The sequence below is a fragment of the Lissotriton helveticus genome, chromosome 8 (assembly GCF_964261635.1).
Source record: "Lissotriton helveticus chromosome 8, aLisHel1.1, whole genome shotgun sequence".
NCBI classification, from domain to species: domain Eukaryota; kingdom Metazoa; phylum Chordata; class Amphibia; order Caudata; family Salamandridae; genus Lissotriton; species Lissotriton helveticus.
Genome location: NC_136069.1, coordinates 1,458,729,605 through 1,458,748,917, shown reverse-complemented (window position 1 = coordinate 1,458,748,917; position 19,313 = coordinate 1,458,729,605). Strand labels below are relative to the sequence as shown.

Below are 19,313 nucleotides of genomic sequence, written 5' to 3'. Positions count from 1 at the left end.
TCTTCACATCCCAAGTCGTAAAAAGATTCCTGGAAGGAGCTAAAAGAATAGCGCCGCCAAAAAGAATGCCGCCACCGGCCTGGAACTTAAATGTGGTACTGACGGAGCTCATGAAAGCACCTTTCGAACCCATCCATAAAGCATCACTGCAAGTGTTGACAATGAAGACGGCTTTTCTGGTAGCAATCACCTCGCTACGAAGGGTGAGCGAGCTGCAGGCACCCACACTGCAGGAACCCTACATCCAGATACACAGTGACAGGGTCGTGATGAGAACTGACCCTCACTTCATGCCAAAGGTGGTGTCAAGGTTCCACATGAATCAGAGTATTCAGATCCCTAGGTTCTTCCAAAACCCCACCACAAGCGCTGAGAGGTCACTCCACACTCTAGACGCAAGAAGGGCTGTGATGCACTACATTGAAAGATCGAAGGAGCACAGGAAGACAAAACAGTTCTTCGTGTCCTTCGCAAACAGTTACATAGGCAAACCAGTAACTAAAAACACCATAGCTCGATGGATCGCACAGACCATTCAATTCTGCCACAAACAAGCTGGCCAGGAGCTAACGGGAGGGGCACAGGCCCACTCCACCAGGAAGAAAGGAGCAACAATTGCCTTTCTGGCCAACACACCAATTCAGGACATATGCCTGGCGGCAACATGGGCTTCAGTGCACACTTTCACTAAGCACTATTGCGTGGATGTACAGATGAACAAAGAAGCACAAGTAGGGCAAAAAGTGCTTCAACATATTTTCAACAACCAACGCTCATCTTCCACCCTACCGCCACAAAAGTAACGAAAACCGCTACAAAATCTATGCACAGCATAGTGAATCCAGAAAGATTCACGCTGCAAAACGAATAGTTTCTTACCTGTCGGTGTAGTTTTGCAGCTTGAAGATCTTTCTGGATTCACTAGCGAACCCACCCGCCTCCGCCAGAAAGATGAGGCTGGAAAAGAGGGTGGAAACAGATGGAAAAGAAAGCAAGTTGGAACAATTACATGATACGTTGAAAGACTAACGTTGAAAAACGATTAACAAACATAGCCATGGATTCACTACAAAGACAAAAAAGGAAAAAGAGACAGAAAAAAGAATCCGAAGATGGCGCCCAAGGGTGGTAGCTTCCGCCGGAAGCACGCCGACGTCACCGAAGGTACACCAAATGGTGGGACGTCCACGCCCACCTGGGCTATGGAAAAAAAAAAGAGAAAAAAAGACTACGATTCCGGACCCAACCACCAGATTGCGGAATAATGCACAGCATAGTGAATCCAGAAAGATCTTCAAGCTGCAAAACTACACCGACAGGTAAGAAACTATTCGTTATTCCTTATTTGCAATTAGCAATTTGCTAATCGCAAATAAGGATGCGATTTCAAGGGTGCAGGGGTGTCCAAGGGACACCCTGTAGCACCCCTGGAATGTAATCTACATTGGTGTTGCGCACACACATGTCCAAAGGACATGTGTGTGTGTAACATTCAACTTAGAAAAATGCATTTAAATGCATTTTTCTAAGTTTTCGCTATTTACCACGAGGTCTGACCTCGCGGTAAATAGTGGCCCAAAATTGCGATTTCGCAATTTTAAAATAATTCATGAATTGCATTTAAGGAATCTCAAATAGAGATTCCTTAAATGCAATTCCTCGCAAATGTGCGAATTCTTTAATAGCGAATTTTGCATTTGGGATGATGAATCCCAAATGCAAATATTGCACTCACAAAGGGCAAGATTCTGAGAATCTTGCCCTTTGCGAGTGCAATTTAGCTTGATGAATATGGCTGCATATGTCTAGAATTGTGCTCCTCTGAATTATTTCAATACAACATTTTCTATTGTGTTATATCCCTAAGTCACGTCTTGCCAGTTTATTTCCTGCCATCAGCTGCACTTTTACACTTTCTCGCTGGTGGAGGGACAGATGCTCCTGTTCCCTGTTGTCTGTGTGTGGTAATGTGCGTTTACCCCTTATGAAAGTAGTTTCAACCTTGAGGTATCCAACACATATGTACGTTTTGTCTGAGAGGTAAAAGCAGCTGATATTTGACCTCTGAAAACCCCCAGCTGACCCCACTGTGCTCTGCATTGTGAAGATCTGATTTACCTCTCTCCTCGTGACGATTTTGTTGGGATTTGGAAACTGTACCGAAGATAGAAATCATTGAACATTAAGATCAAGTGAACATAACTGGCACCTTCTGTTGATGAAAGGTTCAGTGTAATCTAGCATTCCTATGACTCCACAATCTCTTGGCGCACTTTGAAGTTAAAGATTATTTGACAAATTTCAAAATGTGCACACCAGTTTTTTTTATACATAATCTTTTATGGACTCTTGTAAAAGTAACATACCCCAAGAAATGGAACATAATTGTGAGGTGGACTCCAGTTCGGCATTGCTTAAACTTTGCAGATCCTGCAGAAATGCAACTGGGATGGAAACGGGGATCAAAAACATTTTTAGAGCCAGGTTCCTTTCTTATGGGATAGAAGACTCATTTTCTAGAGATTGGCTTAAAAGTATGACCTGTGGAAAATTGATCAGTGAGTCCAATATCAATGTAAACATTGCTGTTTTTGATGCTTCAAGCAAAGTTGATTTCACATATATAAATAAAATTCAGGACCCCGACTTCCTTTCTCCTGATAGTGGGCAAGGCCATCAATGTTAGATTTTTATGTCTAATTAATATGGTTGACTGCAAAATTCCAGCAAGCCAACATATCCCAACTTGCTTTCTAGATATAGACTTTCTTACCAGAGGAGAAATGAGTGCAGACATGACGGAGGTAGCTTCCACGTTACATATTTCAGATCTTTTAAAGCTGTAATCTTAAATTTGCTCCTGAAAATTCTGAGATTCACTGTGGTAAAACTCTGTCTTAACCAGAACTCTGCTTCTAATCACAGACTCACTCACAGATCTGACCCCAAAACTCACTCTGTTCTCTCACTTCCCTCTGTTTTTTTCTCAATTTTCATGAATGCTCTAGAATTGCAGATATTCCACTGGTATAGATTTGGGGAACGGATTAGGACATTGCATTATTTGGGTGAGGATGTTTGGCTACACAAACCCAATTTTTTAAAACCCAATTTTTTAAAAAACATTTTGCAAATCTTTTTCTATCCAATAAACAAACATAGCACTTGTTTGAAAGTTAGTAGTAAACACATGTCCTTTGTGGGCAAGGTAAACCATCATCCTATATTCCTCAATGTGGAGAAAAAAATGTTACATTTAAAAAACTGCACTTCTATGCTGCCCTGTATCTCTTCTCCGACCTGATTTGAAAGGGTGGTCATGTGGGGGGTTTAGCAGTTAGGAGTCTGTCCATGCCATTTAAAATACATATCTGTTTAATTAGTAACAGTATCATAATTAGTAACAGTATCATAAAGTCTATTGTGTCTCTTAAGAAACTAAAAATGCTAGTGTGTCCTTGCACAGTCCTTTGCACAAGATTGAAAGTGGAGTTACAAGATTAGTGTAGGTCCAGCTTTCTTTAAGTCCCACAGCTTTGTTTGAGTATCAGTATCACACATCTTCTCCAACACTTCCCTCCATAGTTATTGAATGGACTGTCATGTCCCCAACCCCTTTAATTGTGATGTAAAAAGGGCCTCTCGGTGTATTGAAAAACTGTTTTCTCTGCTCAATCATCAGTGATAGGCATTCTATAATGTATGTTTGTAGACTGGGGGCTTGAGTTCTATTGTGACATCATCCATTGGATACCTCCTTTAAGGCTGAAGAATCTTTTTGTCTATCCTCAGACTATGTGTTGTAAAGAGCTGAACCTCAGGGCAGGTAGCTGCTATGCATTGGATCTGTATAGTAAGATGTTGGCATTGGAAAATGGGAAAATTGCCTTAGACTTTCATAGGGATATCCCCAATATGAGTCTGCTTACAATAGACTCTTAGTAATATTGTGGTATCAAGATGTTACTGTATACGTCTCTACTGCTAGTCTACTTTTTATGAATGTGTTTTGCAATCCTCTATTGATGATTTCCTGCTAGACCATTGGTCATTTCAACATAACCTAATAGCGTATAAATTGTACTGTAAGGTACATAAAAGCAAGTATACATGGGAAACCGTTTATTGTGTTTATTCAGAAATTACTTAATTGCTAAAGTGTTAACATGCTGTTCAAAAGTCACTTCAGTGGACCAAAGCTAAAAAAAATACAATGTAGAACACAAATTGTGTAACGTAAATAAAAATGACATTTTTTTCGCTTTTAAAATTACAACAAAAAAACCCACAGACACCTTCCAGTTACACCAAACCTGATTTTTTTTAAAAATAGGGTTTGTTGGCCTATCCAGAAGTTGCAGAAATGTCTCACTGTGTAGGTTAATATAAAGAGTAGTCCACAAACCTGCTCTATGTATTAAAGATTTTACAAGAATATTTGTATTTAGCTGAGAAAAGGGCTAACCAATTCTAAAGCAGTCAAACCGAGATGTTCAGTTCATCTATGAGCTTACATGGATGTATTTTCATGAAACATATTATGCTATATGAGGTTAGTTTTACAGGCAAACTTTGTTTTCTTTTTAACAGCGAGGACCGATTCTGCTTTTAAGGCTTTCTTGGATGCACAGAATCCCAAACAGCAGCACTCCTCAACGCTAGAGTCTTACCTCATTAAGCCCATCCAACGCATTCTGAAGTACCCTCTGCTATTGAAGGAACTATTTGGGCTGACTGATGTGGAGAGTGAAGAACATAATCACCTTGACTGTAAGAAAAGATTTCAAAATTAAAGTGATACTTTCCTGTCCATTTCATAACTTCACAGTTGGGGAAGTAGCATGGACTGCCACGTTGGCCTGTGTCTTTGAGGTCATGTTGCTTGGTTTGCTAAATATCTTTTAGTTAACAACTTAACTGAAAAGCTCTTCTTTTTGACTCAGGGGCAGTAAAAACCATGAACAAGGTGGCCAGCCATATTAATGAGATGCAGAAGATTCATGAGGAGTACGGTGCTGTCTTCGACCAACTTATCGCGGAGCAGACAGGAGAGATCAAGGAGGTGCAAAATATTTCTATTCTAAAGCCAAACCACATGCATCAGTATTGAGGCAGTGGTGTTAAGTAATAAGCACCATTTTAATCATCTTGGTTAGCCAAAGAGATGTCTGTTGTGTGGTGCAGAGCCAGTATTTTAGTATGTTTTTTCTAATTCATCAATTGTTTGCGGAATTAGTTTTGTTATTATATGAATATTAGTAATATTTATAAAGCAGGGAACCACAGGGTGAAACCCCAATAATAATTTTGTGTATATTGCAGATCAATTCTGTACTGCAATTAGATAGCAATTTATCTACAATTGAGCTAGTACATCTTACAAAGGGCCTTATGTTCTAAATAATGTAGCAGGCACCGATGGATTGTCCTTTAGTGAGCAGCACACAATGTCTGTAACCTGAAGCACTCGGGTTCATTGCAGCCACGGTGTGCACAGCTTGCCCTGGTTCCCATCTAGCTAACGCAAGGCCATTGTGATGTGAAAATAATACTCTGTGGTTATATTCCAGTGGCTTGACTTGAACTCTACATTTTCCTGAGGGTGACAGACTGATATTTAAAGTCAGCAGGGAGCAATAGTTGGTCCATAGTACTTAAAATTTGCACTGGTGCAGAGCGCACAACCTCCTTCCATTTTTCTGGCTTTAATACTAGGTGGTGGCACAAACATGTTCATCTTCAGTCTATATTTAAATAATGTAAAACCTTATAAACATCGGTTGCAGTACATGTAGTAAACAAACATATTGTACAGTCTTTTTGCTGAAGAAGTTGAATTTATTAAATTTATACCGATTTGCTACTATGCAAGCATAGTAAACATACGCAGTCAGCTTATTCAATTTTTGCCTGGTGTGGAATTTTTACTGTGATCAAATGCATCAATGCCTATTACACAAGCAGCAAAAATAGTACAAAATGTTTGGGCCTCATTGTTTTTTTTAGCCCGTGCAAAGTTGTAACATTGGTCTAGTGCTGATATGTAAATGCTTGATTAAATGAAAAACACAAATTCTGGAGATTTTTTCCAAAACTGTGTTAGGCAAAAAAGCTCCCAAACAAAGCATTATGTACTACTTTAAAAACAATCTGTATTTTCCCAGTTTTAATCAAGACATTTCGGCAATAAATGTGTGTGAATGGATGGGCAATCCTGTGATTGTTTTAAGTACATTTAAAATGTTCAAAGCTATTGCATTTCCAGTGAAGCAAGTAGTAAAACATGTATAAATATTTCTTTTTAGGTGGCAGACCTTTCTATGGGAGACCTGCTTTTGCACACTACTGTAGTCTGGCTAAACCCTCCTGCGTCCTTGGGGAAATGGAAAAAGGGCCCAGAATTAGCAACATTTGGTATGGAAAAGATGATTTTATTAATAGTATGCTACCGCCTGTTCACCTCGGAATCAATGCAGATAGCCAGGCGTCTTGATCTTACACATTCCTTCTTTCTTATTCCACAATTTCTAAAACTGAATTATGCATGGTAAGAAGGAATTTCATGCTCTATTTGCTACTGACACGCTGAATCACATCCTAAGTTGAAATACTCAATCCCCATGCAGATCCTCTCAACCGTTCCATCCCCTAGGACTGTCATATTTATTCCGGTTTCTAATGAGTTTCATTCATAACAAATTATGTGTTTGAAACAAGCCCATGCTGAGTACAGATGTACACCAACATGCAGAGGACAAATCTAGGCCAGCATGAAGAGTTCTAGATTCAAGACCCACATGGACAATACAGGTGTTTACCAACATACAGAACACAGATGTACAGCCATGGTTATACAGCAGGAAGCCACCAATAGGCCCATTTGATCTGACCATTTACAAACCTGTTATAGCACTAAAGAAAACCCTCTGCGTAATCCCTTCTATCCCCTAGTTCATTCTTACTTGAAATGCCCATGGCATTTTTGACATAGGCTCAAGTATAGTACATTGTCATACCTGATTGAGTTTCATGAGTTTTTTTTGTTTTGGGCATTAGTCTGCAGTCTGAAAAGTCCTCTTGCTAACTCGTGTTCTCAAATGTGTGCAGGTGGTCAGCTGCGGCCCGTGCAGGCAAGAGCGGTGGGGCAGAGTTGGGGGGGGGGGGATTTTTGACATACGACGAGGAGGGCAAATTAAGTTTTTGTTTTATTTTCCGTCTTCACCGCTCTTACCTGCATGGGCCACGGCTGCAGGTTGTCACTTGTTAAGGTGAGCAGTGCAGTGGTAAAGATGGGTGTCATGCCCCCTGTTCCAGATCCCACACAGTCACCCCAGAAGAGCAAATGTGTTCTACCCTTACTAGCTTTCTGAACTCAGTTGAAGACCAGAGCTGGCAGCAGCAGTGATCCCACCTCTCCTCTTAATGTACCATCCTGTGTTAGGAAGGTATAACAGGAATTCCTACACTACAGGCAGTCGTTAGGTTGAACCATGAAGCCACTGCATAACATTAAAGTGACAACCTTTGACTCCTAGAGGACCGTTTGGCTGTGCATAGATTTTTCCAAGAAAAACTCATTTTTTGTGCAAAGCAAGAGTTGCTTCCATTTGCTTTCTCATGTTGTTTTCACTCCCTACATAGGTATGTTTTGCAGCTGGCTGCAACGTGATTTAGCACTGCATTTAAATAAAGCAAAGACTGACTATCCACACTAGAGACCTGGGATCTAATCCCAGTTTCGACTGTTATTCCAAAATTGTAGTGATTTTTCACAAATATTTTTGCCTCCTAATGCCTTGGATTGGTAAAATGTAATGAAAATGCGTCAAGTTCGCTGTCTAGTAGTGCCAGTTCCAAGTTTAGCATATCATGCCCTAGTTTCTTTAACCAATTCTCAACGTAATATCACAAACCATAAAATTCAAGGTAAAGCACTTCTTTCAGATGAATTTACTACACTAACAATGTTCTCTGTAAAGTTGTACACTGCTTCTTGGTGCTAGTTCCACACTTCGCAACAAAGATTGCTCACCGAAGTAGCCTTGAACCCCACCTTGGCATTAGATGAAGGTTTGAAGGTGCAGGGTGTACACAGGACCAAAGGAGACTCCTTTCATTTTGGTCACATGTACATGGAAAATTCACATTTAAAGACAGTGTGAATGTGAATTGAGAAACAGCTAAATAGTAAACCATAAAGAGGAGGTAGGGAGCAAATGGATTCTTCTGTCCATGTCTAATGGTTGTGAAAACAAGTGGTTTAATTTTCATCTTTTGATCAGTAAACTTTACAGAACTCCTGAAACATTAATTAGGTAAAACAGGAAGACCACAATGGCCTTGTGAACAGGCTTATTTTTATGAACGCCAATGGCAGTTGCATGACCTCCTAGACCAGTGGTCTTCAAACTGCGGTATGGGCCCCATCCTTCAAAAACACCACCCCCATTTCTAATAATCACACTGTGGATATATTTATAAATTAGTTAGGCCTGCCTGACCATTATAATATGTTTGGCAATCATGTATTCGATTGCATTTTTAAAATGGTAACAGAACTGAACTGCAATGGTTAAATAAGTCTATACAAATTGAAACCTTGACAGTGTAATGCCAGTGTAATAGAATAATTGTGAACATTTTTGAGGGGAGACACATTTATTTTTTTTGCATGGGCTTTGGAGGGCGTCATTAAAAAAAGTTTGAAGACCACTGACTTAGAGGAACAGTGAATAACTTTGAGAATGCTCTTGGTACCCCACTGTGACAGCAATAACTAACATTTCTATTTCTTTCACTGTTGACTCTACAACTCTGATGCTCATGGTAAAATAGGCCTTTGAGAGACTGCAGCCTTGTCAATTGGTTATAAACCCAGAGTAGTTGTGAAGTTGTAATAAATGCTTAATTAAGGGCTTGTAATTGTCATGTTGATAAATGTTCTATTTTAAGAGCAGAAGTAATGCAGAAGCTTTAATTGTTCTCTTTTCAACAAAACTTGGAGAACTATTAAAAAATCTTAACCTCCCACTTAAACAACTTTGTACCCGATATCTGTTTCTTTCTGGTTTCTCATTTGAAGTGTATAAGCTCATGCAACAGCTTTTAAAGGTGGATATTAGCTGGCATTCTGTATGCATTTAAAAAGTTTGAACGGCATTATATTAATGTTTTCCACTTCTTTGTTAGTATTTTATTAACATGCATGCCTTTTCTATCTTTCTGTTCTCCAGTGTTTAAAACTGCTATAGTCCTTGTCTATAAAGATGGTTCAAAACAGAAGAAAAAGCTTGTAAGTAATTTTTTCCATTTTTCAGAGGAGGGTTCGGGTCAGTGAGGTGCCACTGCAAATAACAGTCATGTATTTTTAGGTCTGTTTTAAGAGCGTTGCTATCTGTACACCTATTGTTTCCAGTTCTTTAAAATAAACATAGAATGGGCTTTACTTCCACCCATTGGAGTATAACTCTCTCACCTAATGCTATTGCTTCATGTTGTATTATTGCACATTGATTTGCATGCTTGCTTCGGAAAGCATGAGGTGTTATTTGAGGTTTCTTTTTTTGTTTTTGTTTTTCAACAAAGCAAGCTTTTCAAATGCTTGTTCTTTTTAAGTCAGCCTCATTCATTATATTTAATGTTGAGATTACATTTTCAGAAGCAAGTGTGAAATAAAACTACTTAGAATTTGTGTGTGTACATACACTTCACTCTATTTACAACCAAATGGTTAATTTGTGTCTTTCCCCAGGTATTTTATTTCATAAGTAACACCATACTTGTTGAGTCTTTGGTAGACTCATTATTGAATATTGTTTGACTTGGCATTCTTGGCGTTTTTGCTGGCTTGATGTCTCTGCCCACTTTTACCACTGCTAACCATTGCTAAAGTGGTTTTGCTCTTTCCTTAAAAGATGATAGAATTGACTTATACCTAACTGGAATATTTAATGTACTTGTAAGTCTCTAGTAAAGTGTCTCTACCTGTGCTCTGGGCCTGTAAATTAAATGCTACTAGTGGGCCTGCATCGCTGATTTTGCCACCCAATTAAGTAGACCTTTCAAACATGTCTCCGACCTGCCATTGCAGCCTGTGTGAGCAGTTTTAAACTGCCAATTCAACCTGACAAAATAATCCTTTTACCATGTCCAAACCTTATTTTTTAATGCATATAAGCCACCCCTAGTGTATACCCTGAACAGCCTAGAGGGCAGGTTGCAGTGTATTTAAAACGTTGGACTTGTACTTTTAGCGTGTACATGTCCAGATAGTGAAAGACTCATGAATTCTTTTTTCACTATTGCAAGGCCTCCCTCTCCTATGGATAACATTGGATTTTGTGCAATATGACATTTTTCAGGATTCACATGCTACGCATTATTCCACCATCTAGTGGTTGGATGTAGGTAAGCGCCCCTTTCGGTCTTGGTCACCCCCACTTTTTGCCACTGGTACTGAGGTTTTTTGAATGATGTGCACTGGGTCCCTGCTAACCAGGCCCCAGTGCTCTTTCCCTAAAAACAAGGTGAAATGGTCGAATTGTAACACAACTTGCACTCACTTTAGCACCACTGTAAGTCCCTACCCACTAAGTGGTACCCCTGGTACCTAGGGCATGGGTACTAAAAAGAGTCCCTAAGGGTTCTAAAACACATTATGCCACCCTAAGGGACCACCGTGCAAATTGCATGCAGCATTCTATTGCAGACTGCGTGTCATGATGCAAACCATATTTGAAAACCCAGCATTGCACACTCACTGTGAGACAGGCCAAAGTCGCTGCATTTTATATATGTAAATCACTCCTACAGCAGGCCTTATAGCCCTACGGCAGGTGCATTATATGACATGTGCGGACATATCTGTATGAACAAATATCCCCTGTGCTGTCAAGATCAATTACTAGATAGTACAACTGAACATCGAAGCCATCTTAAGTATATATACTGGGCACTGGCCCTTTCGAGGTCCTCAGCTCCATGATGGCTTTACTGAAACCTTTGGCATTTGGTATCAAATACCTTGTCCTTATAAACCTGTACGGTTGCCAGTACTAGATTTATTATGACATGCACCCAGAGGGCACCGTAGAGATGCCTCCCTGAAAAACCTGCTAGTATCTAGTGTGCTAGTTGACTGGTTGCATCTAGATGCCACCACAGACACGTTTTTGACCCCCTACAGGTCAGAGCCCACGCTCTCTGAGGCCAGAAACAATGCCTGCTCCGGAGGAAGGTGTTAACATCTCATCCAGCAGGATGGCTAATAATTTAACTTATCCAGGCCAGGGGCTTTAAAGGCCCTGCCCCCTTTGATATGCAATCCCGGCTTCCCCCAGACCTGGGTGATGCCACCCCCTGCGCTGAAGCCCATTGGGCACCAGGACAGGCAAGAAATTAGCTAATCAAGTAGGCGTGTAACACCACCTGGCTAGACACACTCCTATGGTGGACTACATGATATGCACCACGAAAGAAGGGTTGCACCATCTTGTTTTTGGTGGAATTAGGAACTCTGGGACAGGGTTATACCCACACCCGACACGAAGTAGTCATATAGGGGGGTGTATTGACCCCAAGGGTAAGTAGCCCCTTAGCTACAACACTTCACTCCCCTTAAGACCCCTAAATTTAGTATTTAGGTGGCTCCTTGACACTAGAAACTCTGAATCGGCTACCTGAAAAAAGGACAAAGAAGACCAGCTGTGAAATTTGGCGCCAATCCCTACCTGCCTGCTCTTGTCCCGTCAATTGCAAAGACCAAACTCGTCTTACAACTGTGCATCCTTCCAGAGCCTTGGAGGGCTGCCAGCACTTCGCCAACCAGCCAGCATCTCCCTTTAAGTGGAGGAGCCACTTGCCCGAAGGCACTGACCGCAAAGACCAGTTCACCGATCTGCTGACCACTGGGTCCACGGACGCAGCAGCAGGCCAGGAGAAGGGTCCTAAAGCTCCCTGAGGTCAGCCCTGTCTCTTCCGAGAGTCTCAGGACGCCAGATCCCTCGGGAGCCTATCAGCACCGATGCCCCGGGGTACCAGAGCCCTTGCAGCAGCCAAGGATTGTTCAGTTTCCAGCCCGGACACCGCCAAGACTGACCTACCAATGTGGAACATCAGCATCAGCGAGGCCATCATGGAGAGTGGCCCTGTTGTACTGTTTTGCGCCCATCTACAGGTTAACCTAAAAAGTGAGAGCCTCCAGTGCAAGCGACCCGCCGGACAAAACCTTTTTGCACCGATCCCCACTGCCAGAGTCTGAGCCTACCAATGGTGCACCCATGCTCCAGAGACATACAAGAGCTAAGCCCCCCTTTGGGTTCTGAGGGACTGATCCCTCAGTTCCCACTTGCAGTCTTTCTCTTGGTACAGGTTTTCCCGTTGACCTCAGCTGTGGCGTTCAAGGCTACTCTTGCTATAAGCCTTCCTGCACCTGGAGACCCCAGGGCAGGTAAACTGAAACTGTTGGTGGTTCTAAGGACCTTGGCCACTTTCTTCCCTTAAGTCCAGAAGAACAACCCTGTTACTCGATTGTAAGTATACCTATGCAGCGTATGTTTGTTCCATTGAATAACACCTGTATTTTCTTTCTTTCTGAAAATTGCTAACTCGCAAAGTACTTACCTGATCCCGAAGATTTTTGGTGTCTAAATTGAGTGAGTGTACAGCAAATGCCTAATACTACACTCTGATAAGCCTAAACTGCTCGTTGACACTGCCACAAAAGAGAGCATTTGGGATTGTTAATTTAAGCCCTTTATCCCCTTCCACGCGGGGCTAATTCCCCCGCGGTGCTGGGGGGGGCGTGCTCGTGACGAGCCCATGCTGCACAGTGGAGCTGTGCTCATGATGAGCTGAGCTCGTCACGACTCCGCCCACTCCAATAGAACGCCCGCACAGGCAGTGAATTAGCCCCGCTTGGGCCGGCCGCAGCAGTTATGACGAGCTCGTCATAAGCATGGAAGGGGTTAAGCCAATAAGGGTCATCTTAATTTCTACATGGTGCGGCTCTTTTTGGAATACTACATAAAAAGTCAGCTTCCTACATTGGGTCTGGAACTCTCCTCTTGCATGGTAGTCCTTTCTTTCTCTTTCTTTTTTCTGTTGTTGGTATGACAAAGACGGTCCTCCCCATTTGGTGCTTGTTCCTGCCTCTCCTGATGTTGGACACCCTTCCCGGAAGTCTCCACGTGAGGTCACCATCTTCAGATTATTTTCTTTTCCGCTGTTAGGTCTGGAAGCATCGCTGAAGCTCTCCTATCACCATGGGGAAGAAGACAAAAGAAAACAGGAGTTTGTCGAGGAAAACTGATCAACCGAGATCGTCACTGCGACAAAGCAAGGGAGTTTCAACCAGAGATTCCAACCGAATTCCACTGAAAAAACAATGAAGTAAGTGTAACTTGCGTAGAGCGAAGGAGGAGAACGCGCAAAGAGGGATCCCTGCTCTGCGTGAGATGTGGATCACACCTTTCTGTTTTTGCCCAGAGGTCCACTACAATTTCACCCAGAGGGACAACTACTGGGTGTGCAATCTCTGCCTACTGAGAGACCACAAGACCGATACATGTGAGGATTGCGCAGAGTTCAAACTGAAAAATGCTGAAGGCAGGCTCATCACACCATGAAGGGGCTGAACGAAACAACTTCACTGAGAGACATTGTACTATCTAGCGAAGTAGAGGATAACGCTGCCGAAAACGTGGAAGAAGAGGGCTCAGATGCCGAAAAAAGTGATACTCGAGATCAAGAGGGAGCACAAGAGACCGGAGTAGAAGCCGACACATGTAAAACCAAAAAGATGGGAGCGGTCAAGGCGAAAACTCCAGGCTCTCGACTACGAAAACTGCCTCAACACCAAAAATCTTGCAGACTGAATGCAAGCTTGAGGCAAAACTAAACCCTCAGGTCCCATACAAAAGATATCTCAGGTAGAAGAGCTTCGGCGAAGACACAGGCTTCGAAAGATGATTGAGGTCGAGAGAAAGATACGAGGATAGCTCAGTTCAACGGCTTTATTTTCGATTGTTACATCATAAAAGCAGCACATGAAAAATGCAACATGGGTCCATTTAGAACAAGCATTGGCATAGCCAATAGGTCTCGCAATAGAAGAGTTTTACATTTTTCGTTTTGCAAATGGATGAGTGGCGTTGGTAATCACGATCTATATGTTGTGCTGACAGTGCAGCCAGAAAATTTACTGTGTAGAAGCGATATAGTCCGTGTGTGCGCACCAAAAGGTTACAGAGTCAAAGAGACCCTTGTTGTGCTTTTATAAAAATCCATTCTGTTAATGATAACCGTGAGTTTTACATGCGCTTGCGATAGTCAGTGCCAAAACTGTGTGTGTTTTTGTGTGTGTGTTCATGCTATCACAAATATATACAAAATGGAAAAAAAAACATGCCAGTGATGCTCTAAGCAGAGTGATAAACCCATGCTAAACCCATGCTTACAGTGAATAGTGGACACGTATGACGTGTTTGATAGCTGCCGCCCAGCAGCACTGTTTGAAAGTGGAAGTGTTTACCACTGTGCAGGATTAAAACCTATTAGCCCACCGTGAGCCACATGCAGGCGTCATAGTGAAAAGCCAGAAATATTTAAAAGTCCCTTGACCCAACCATGTAAATTCAGTGAGAAGCGCTACAAGGCTTTTATTTTGATCCGCTGTGCGAGTGCTTGCTATTAAAAGGTGCGCAGACTTCTATTAAAAATAATTGCCCAAACTCTGAAAGCATACAGCTACCTCCTCTTGTAAAGTGAAACTAATTACAGTATTCTTACTGCATGATAACCGCCAAGTCTATTGAACGGCCGGGGGGAGTTTGAAATCTGCAGGCAGTCAGCGAGCTTTGTGCAGGGGTAATTTAAAGCGGCAGCACCCTGTGTATAACTGTGCGCATTGTTGAAAGTATCGACAGAGGGGGAAAGGTTTAACAGACCTGACATACCACCGCCATAAGTAAACCGAGGCAGGCAAAGGGCAGGTGGGGGCAGAGGGAGATACGGCATCCCACGTTTATTTATTTATTTTTTATCTGCAGTGGAGTGCATGTTAAAAAGCACGCATCCTTCGAATAACAAGCAGGGGGGAGGAGTAGGGAGCCGCATCTGAGGAGACAGAACAAGTGACGGTATCAGGGGAGCACGAGAGAGTAGGGGGGAGGAGAGCAAGAGAGGGAACCGGTGTAGCGTCGCCTTTGGGATCCACCAAACACATGCCAGGCGGAAGGCAGCAGATGGGGTGCCTGGGGCTTTGAAGTAGGGTGTCCAGAATTTCAAAGCCAAACAAGACGGAGGGCATTGCTGTGGGGAGGGGGTGGAGGAGAAATGCACACGGCGGGCAGGGGAGGGGGCGGAGCGGGGAGAGCGGCATGTCGGTGTCAAGAAGCCGGGGCCTTTGAAGTGAAGCTAAGCTTCACTTCAAAAGGTGTCGGAGGAATGCGGCTGAGGGAGATTGTGGCTGTGCACGCGCTTTTAAGCTCAATGCACATGCGCATTGAGCTTAAAAGTCACGGGCACTGCAAGGAATCGCCACGATTCCTTGCTTCTTAGTTAAACGTTGTTAAAGCCGCAATAGGCTCGCAAGCTCGATGCGCATGCGCATCGACAGGCGAGACCTAAAAAATGTACATTCATTAAAAAACATTATAACAAATATGAGTTTAAAAATGGCCAAATTCCATGGCATAAAAACAGGATCCCAATAAACTTTAAAAGAGGTAACCATTTATCAATCGGTCATAGGATTAAAAATTAATCAATTAAACAGTAATTAATAGCCGTTTTGTCCTAATGGACCATGCCCATGACAAAAATTTTGCAAGGCCGAAGACATACATGGGCCGAGTGTCTGATATTAAAATTCGGAATGCCACGGAAGAGTGTCTAGTATCCATGGCCCTACATACAGGTTTGAGCCACAGTTGCCTCGGGCGTGCATAGGCCGGGCAGACAAACAAAAAGTGTTCTACTGACTCCGTAATGGTGTCGCAGAAGGGACAAGATGCAATTGACTGATACGGTGGGTTCCAATGAGCTGTTAGGGCACGTACAGGAAGAGACCCCGCTCTAAATCTAAAATACAGGGCCCTATCATAGGGTTTCCAAACCATATCCAGATAAGGCTCCCGATAAGGTGAGTCCTTGTGAATTAAAAATTCCTCTGTGAGCTTACCAAGAGATGGGTCCGTAGAAGTTCTGTTGCTGACCCAATTCCAATACAAAGTTTTTAAGACAGCTTTCGGGGGAGAGGACCGACTTTCCCAGGCGTCGCTGAGTCCCAATTTACCAAGCAAAGCCTTAACATCGGTTAGCCATCTTATCCTGTGCCACCCCGCCAGTGACATCACCTCCGCTAGGCCTTTAGCGTATTTTGCAAGTTCAGGGACACGCCACATCCTAGCCCATAGAAGTAATGGTCGTAGTCTTGCAACATCGCTAATTTGTTGGCATCCAAGGTCCAGCAAGAGGGGTAGCGTAGGTGTGCTCTGTGGGAGGGACATAATACCTTTCAGGAACTTATTCTCAGACCTAGTTAGAAGATCGGTGTTAAAAGTACCCCAAAGTTCTGCGCCATACAAGGCGGAACTAACACCCTTCGCCTTGTAAATGTCCATGACAGGGGCGATGGGCTTAGTTGAAGAAGATCGCTGTTCTTTAGCAAGTGCCCCTGTGACCCTTTTATGATTGAGCAACATTTTCAGCAGATGGGGAGTCCACTGCATAGTATCCGTAATTCGGATGCCTAAGTAATCAAAAACGGTGACCCTCCCAAAGGGGTTTTATTAAGTACAGGGGGACGACCTAGTTTTTTGGGAGGATTTAAAACCAAATACTTCGTTTTGTCTGTGTTGATTACTAGGCCCCGTTGGTCACAAAAGGTCTGAAAATTAACTAAGAGGCCCTAAAGACCCGCAGAAGTTTTTGAAATTAGTAGCGTGTCATCGGCAAAAAGAAGAGTGGGAATTTTCTCCCCTGCCAGGGACGGTGCATCTGAAGGATGTTTAAGTAAGTGCTCCACAACCCCATTCACATAAAGTGAAAAAAGGGAGGGGGCGAGAACGCATCCCTGGCGTACCCCTTTCCCCACCGGTATCCTACTAGTTTTCTGCCCATCAGTGCCCCATCGCACCTGTGCGAAATTACCATCATGCAATCGTACTAAGATCGACAGAATATTTGGGGGGATCCCCATATCCGCCAACACGCCCATAATTGGTCTCTGGGCACAAGGTCAAAGGCAGTCTTCAGGTCAATAAATGCCAAATAAAGGCTGCCTCTGCCTATAACCACCACCTTCCAATATAATAATAGGAGCCTAAAGACCTGCTCTATCGTGCCAGTGCCAGCCCTAAAGCCAGCCTGGTAATCTGAAAGGATCTCATTTTCATTTGCCCATTGGAGGATTCTTTCCAGCACCACCTTACTCACGACCTTCTGGGTTGAGTCCAGTAAGCTTATTGGTCGGTAGTTGGCAGGGTCTTCCCTCCGGCCTTTTTTAAAAATAGGGACAACCTCTGCCCCCTTCCAAGAGTCGGGGATGGCGGCACCTTTGTCAATCGCAGTGAGTCAGGTGTGGATAAACTTCCCCCATTTCTGCAGGTTGGAACGAGGATAGCAGCTCAGGCAACAGCAGCTGAAACTTTGACACTGACTAAGAGATTGGGGACTACAGTCAACGCCTTATAACGCACCCACAAATTTGTCCACTCAAAGCCAAAATGACTGCAATCCTTTAAAGATTTTTACAAAACAGAATTCGGTGGCTCCCTCAAGCGATTTCTAATACCGTTGAAACCTTCAACGGAAAACACACAGGAGGAGAAAGACTCGGGGGGGGGGGGGGGGGTTGTTATGGGGGAGGAGGAGGGGGTATCGAGGGACTGGAAGCCCCTTTGACACCAGAGCCACAAGAAGAGGAAGAACCAGAACTCTTCTATGAGGACGACCCAGAGTAACAGGGCCTGTACCAGGACGTAGAGGGATCCAAAGGCATTGAGAACAGTGGCAAGACCGCGAGGCAGATTCACCCGAGGAAGGCGTGAACACTTATCTGTTGACAACCCCTGATGACATCACCATGTATAACCAGCTGGTTAAAAAGCAGCAGTGCCAATGTTCTTTTCTCACTTGGGAACACCTTCCCTACTATAGTGTTGATCTGTGCTCCTAAGAACACCTTCTGTTGTTCCAAAAAAGGTACCAGCACCCATATGGAACTTAAATATAGTACTAGCTCAGCTGATGAAGGCAATGTTCGAACCATTGCACAAAGCAGCACCACAAATGCCCATGCTAAAGACAGCATTTCTGGTTGCAATTACATCTCTACGTCGAGTTAGGAAATTACAAGCACTAACTATAGGAACCCTACTTCCAAATACATAATGGCAGGATTGTCATTAGAACAGATCCACACTTTATGCCAAAGGTGGTATCAAATTTCCACATAAACCAAACTATACAGATTCCAAGTTTCTTCCAGAATCCAAAAACACAAGCTGAAAAAGCTTTGCACAATCTTGACGCTAGAAGAGCAGTCATGTATTACATTGAAAGGACAAAAGAATACAGAAGAACAAAGCAATTCTTTGTATCTTTTGCTAACAGCTTCCTAGGACAACCTGTTACCAAGAACACCATCTCAAGATGGATTGCTCAGGCCATACAGTTATGCCACAAACAAGCAGGACAGACATTACAAGGAGCACCAGGGGCTCGCTCAACAAGGAAAAAAGGAGCAACAGTTGCATTTCTACTAAATACTCCAATTTAAGACATTTGTTTGGCTGCAACATGGTCTTCAGTACACACGTTCACGAAACATTATTGTGTAGACATTCAGACGAATAAAGAAGCACAAGTAGGACAAAAGGTCTTACAACATATATTTACAAATCAGCGCTCATCTTCCACTCAGCCACCACAAGACTAGCAAACTGCTACAAAATCTATGCACAGCATGTGAATCCAGAAAAGATTCACGCTGCAAAATGTATAGTTTCTTACCTGTCGGTGTAGTTTTGCAGCTTGAAGAATTTTCTGGATTCACTAGCGAACCCAACCTCCTCCACTAGAAAGATGAGACAAGAGGAGGAAGGGAAAAAAAAACATAGATGCCGACCAAAGGTGGGAGCTTCCGGATGGTGGTATGTCAACGCCTAACCTGACCATTTGCATTCGCTCTGAATTTACTGCTATTAAACAGGCAGGTAACTTCATTAAAGATCAATATTAATGGAAAAAAGCTTTAGACTGGTGCATGGGGATGGAACTCCTGGTGTTTCATGCACGGGGTTGTCCACAAA

The 19,313-nt window shown here is 43.0% G+C and overlaps 1 protein-coding gene across 2 annotated transcripts in view; it reads left to right on the top strand.

The window, feature by feature from the left end:
• The window catches only part of TIAM1 (TIAM Rac1 associated GEF 1), a 444,435-nt gene that overhangs the window by 404,363 nt on the left and 20,759 nt on the right, over positions 1-19,313 (top strand). For both annotated transcript variants that reach the window (XM_078658396.1, XM_078658397.1), the window contains 4 exons: positions 4,591-4,770; positions 4,944-5,062; positions 6,306-6,414; positions 9,234-9,292. In XM_078658396.1, the coding sequence (XP_078514522.1) occupies positions 4,591-4,770; positions 4,944-5,062; positions 6,306-6,414; positions 9,234-9,292 (467 nt within the window). The remainder of the gene's footprint in view (positions 1-4,590; positions 4,771-4,943; positions 5,063-6,305; positions 6,415-9,233; positions 9,293-19,313) is intronic.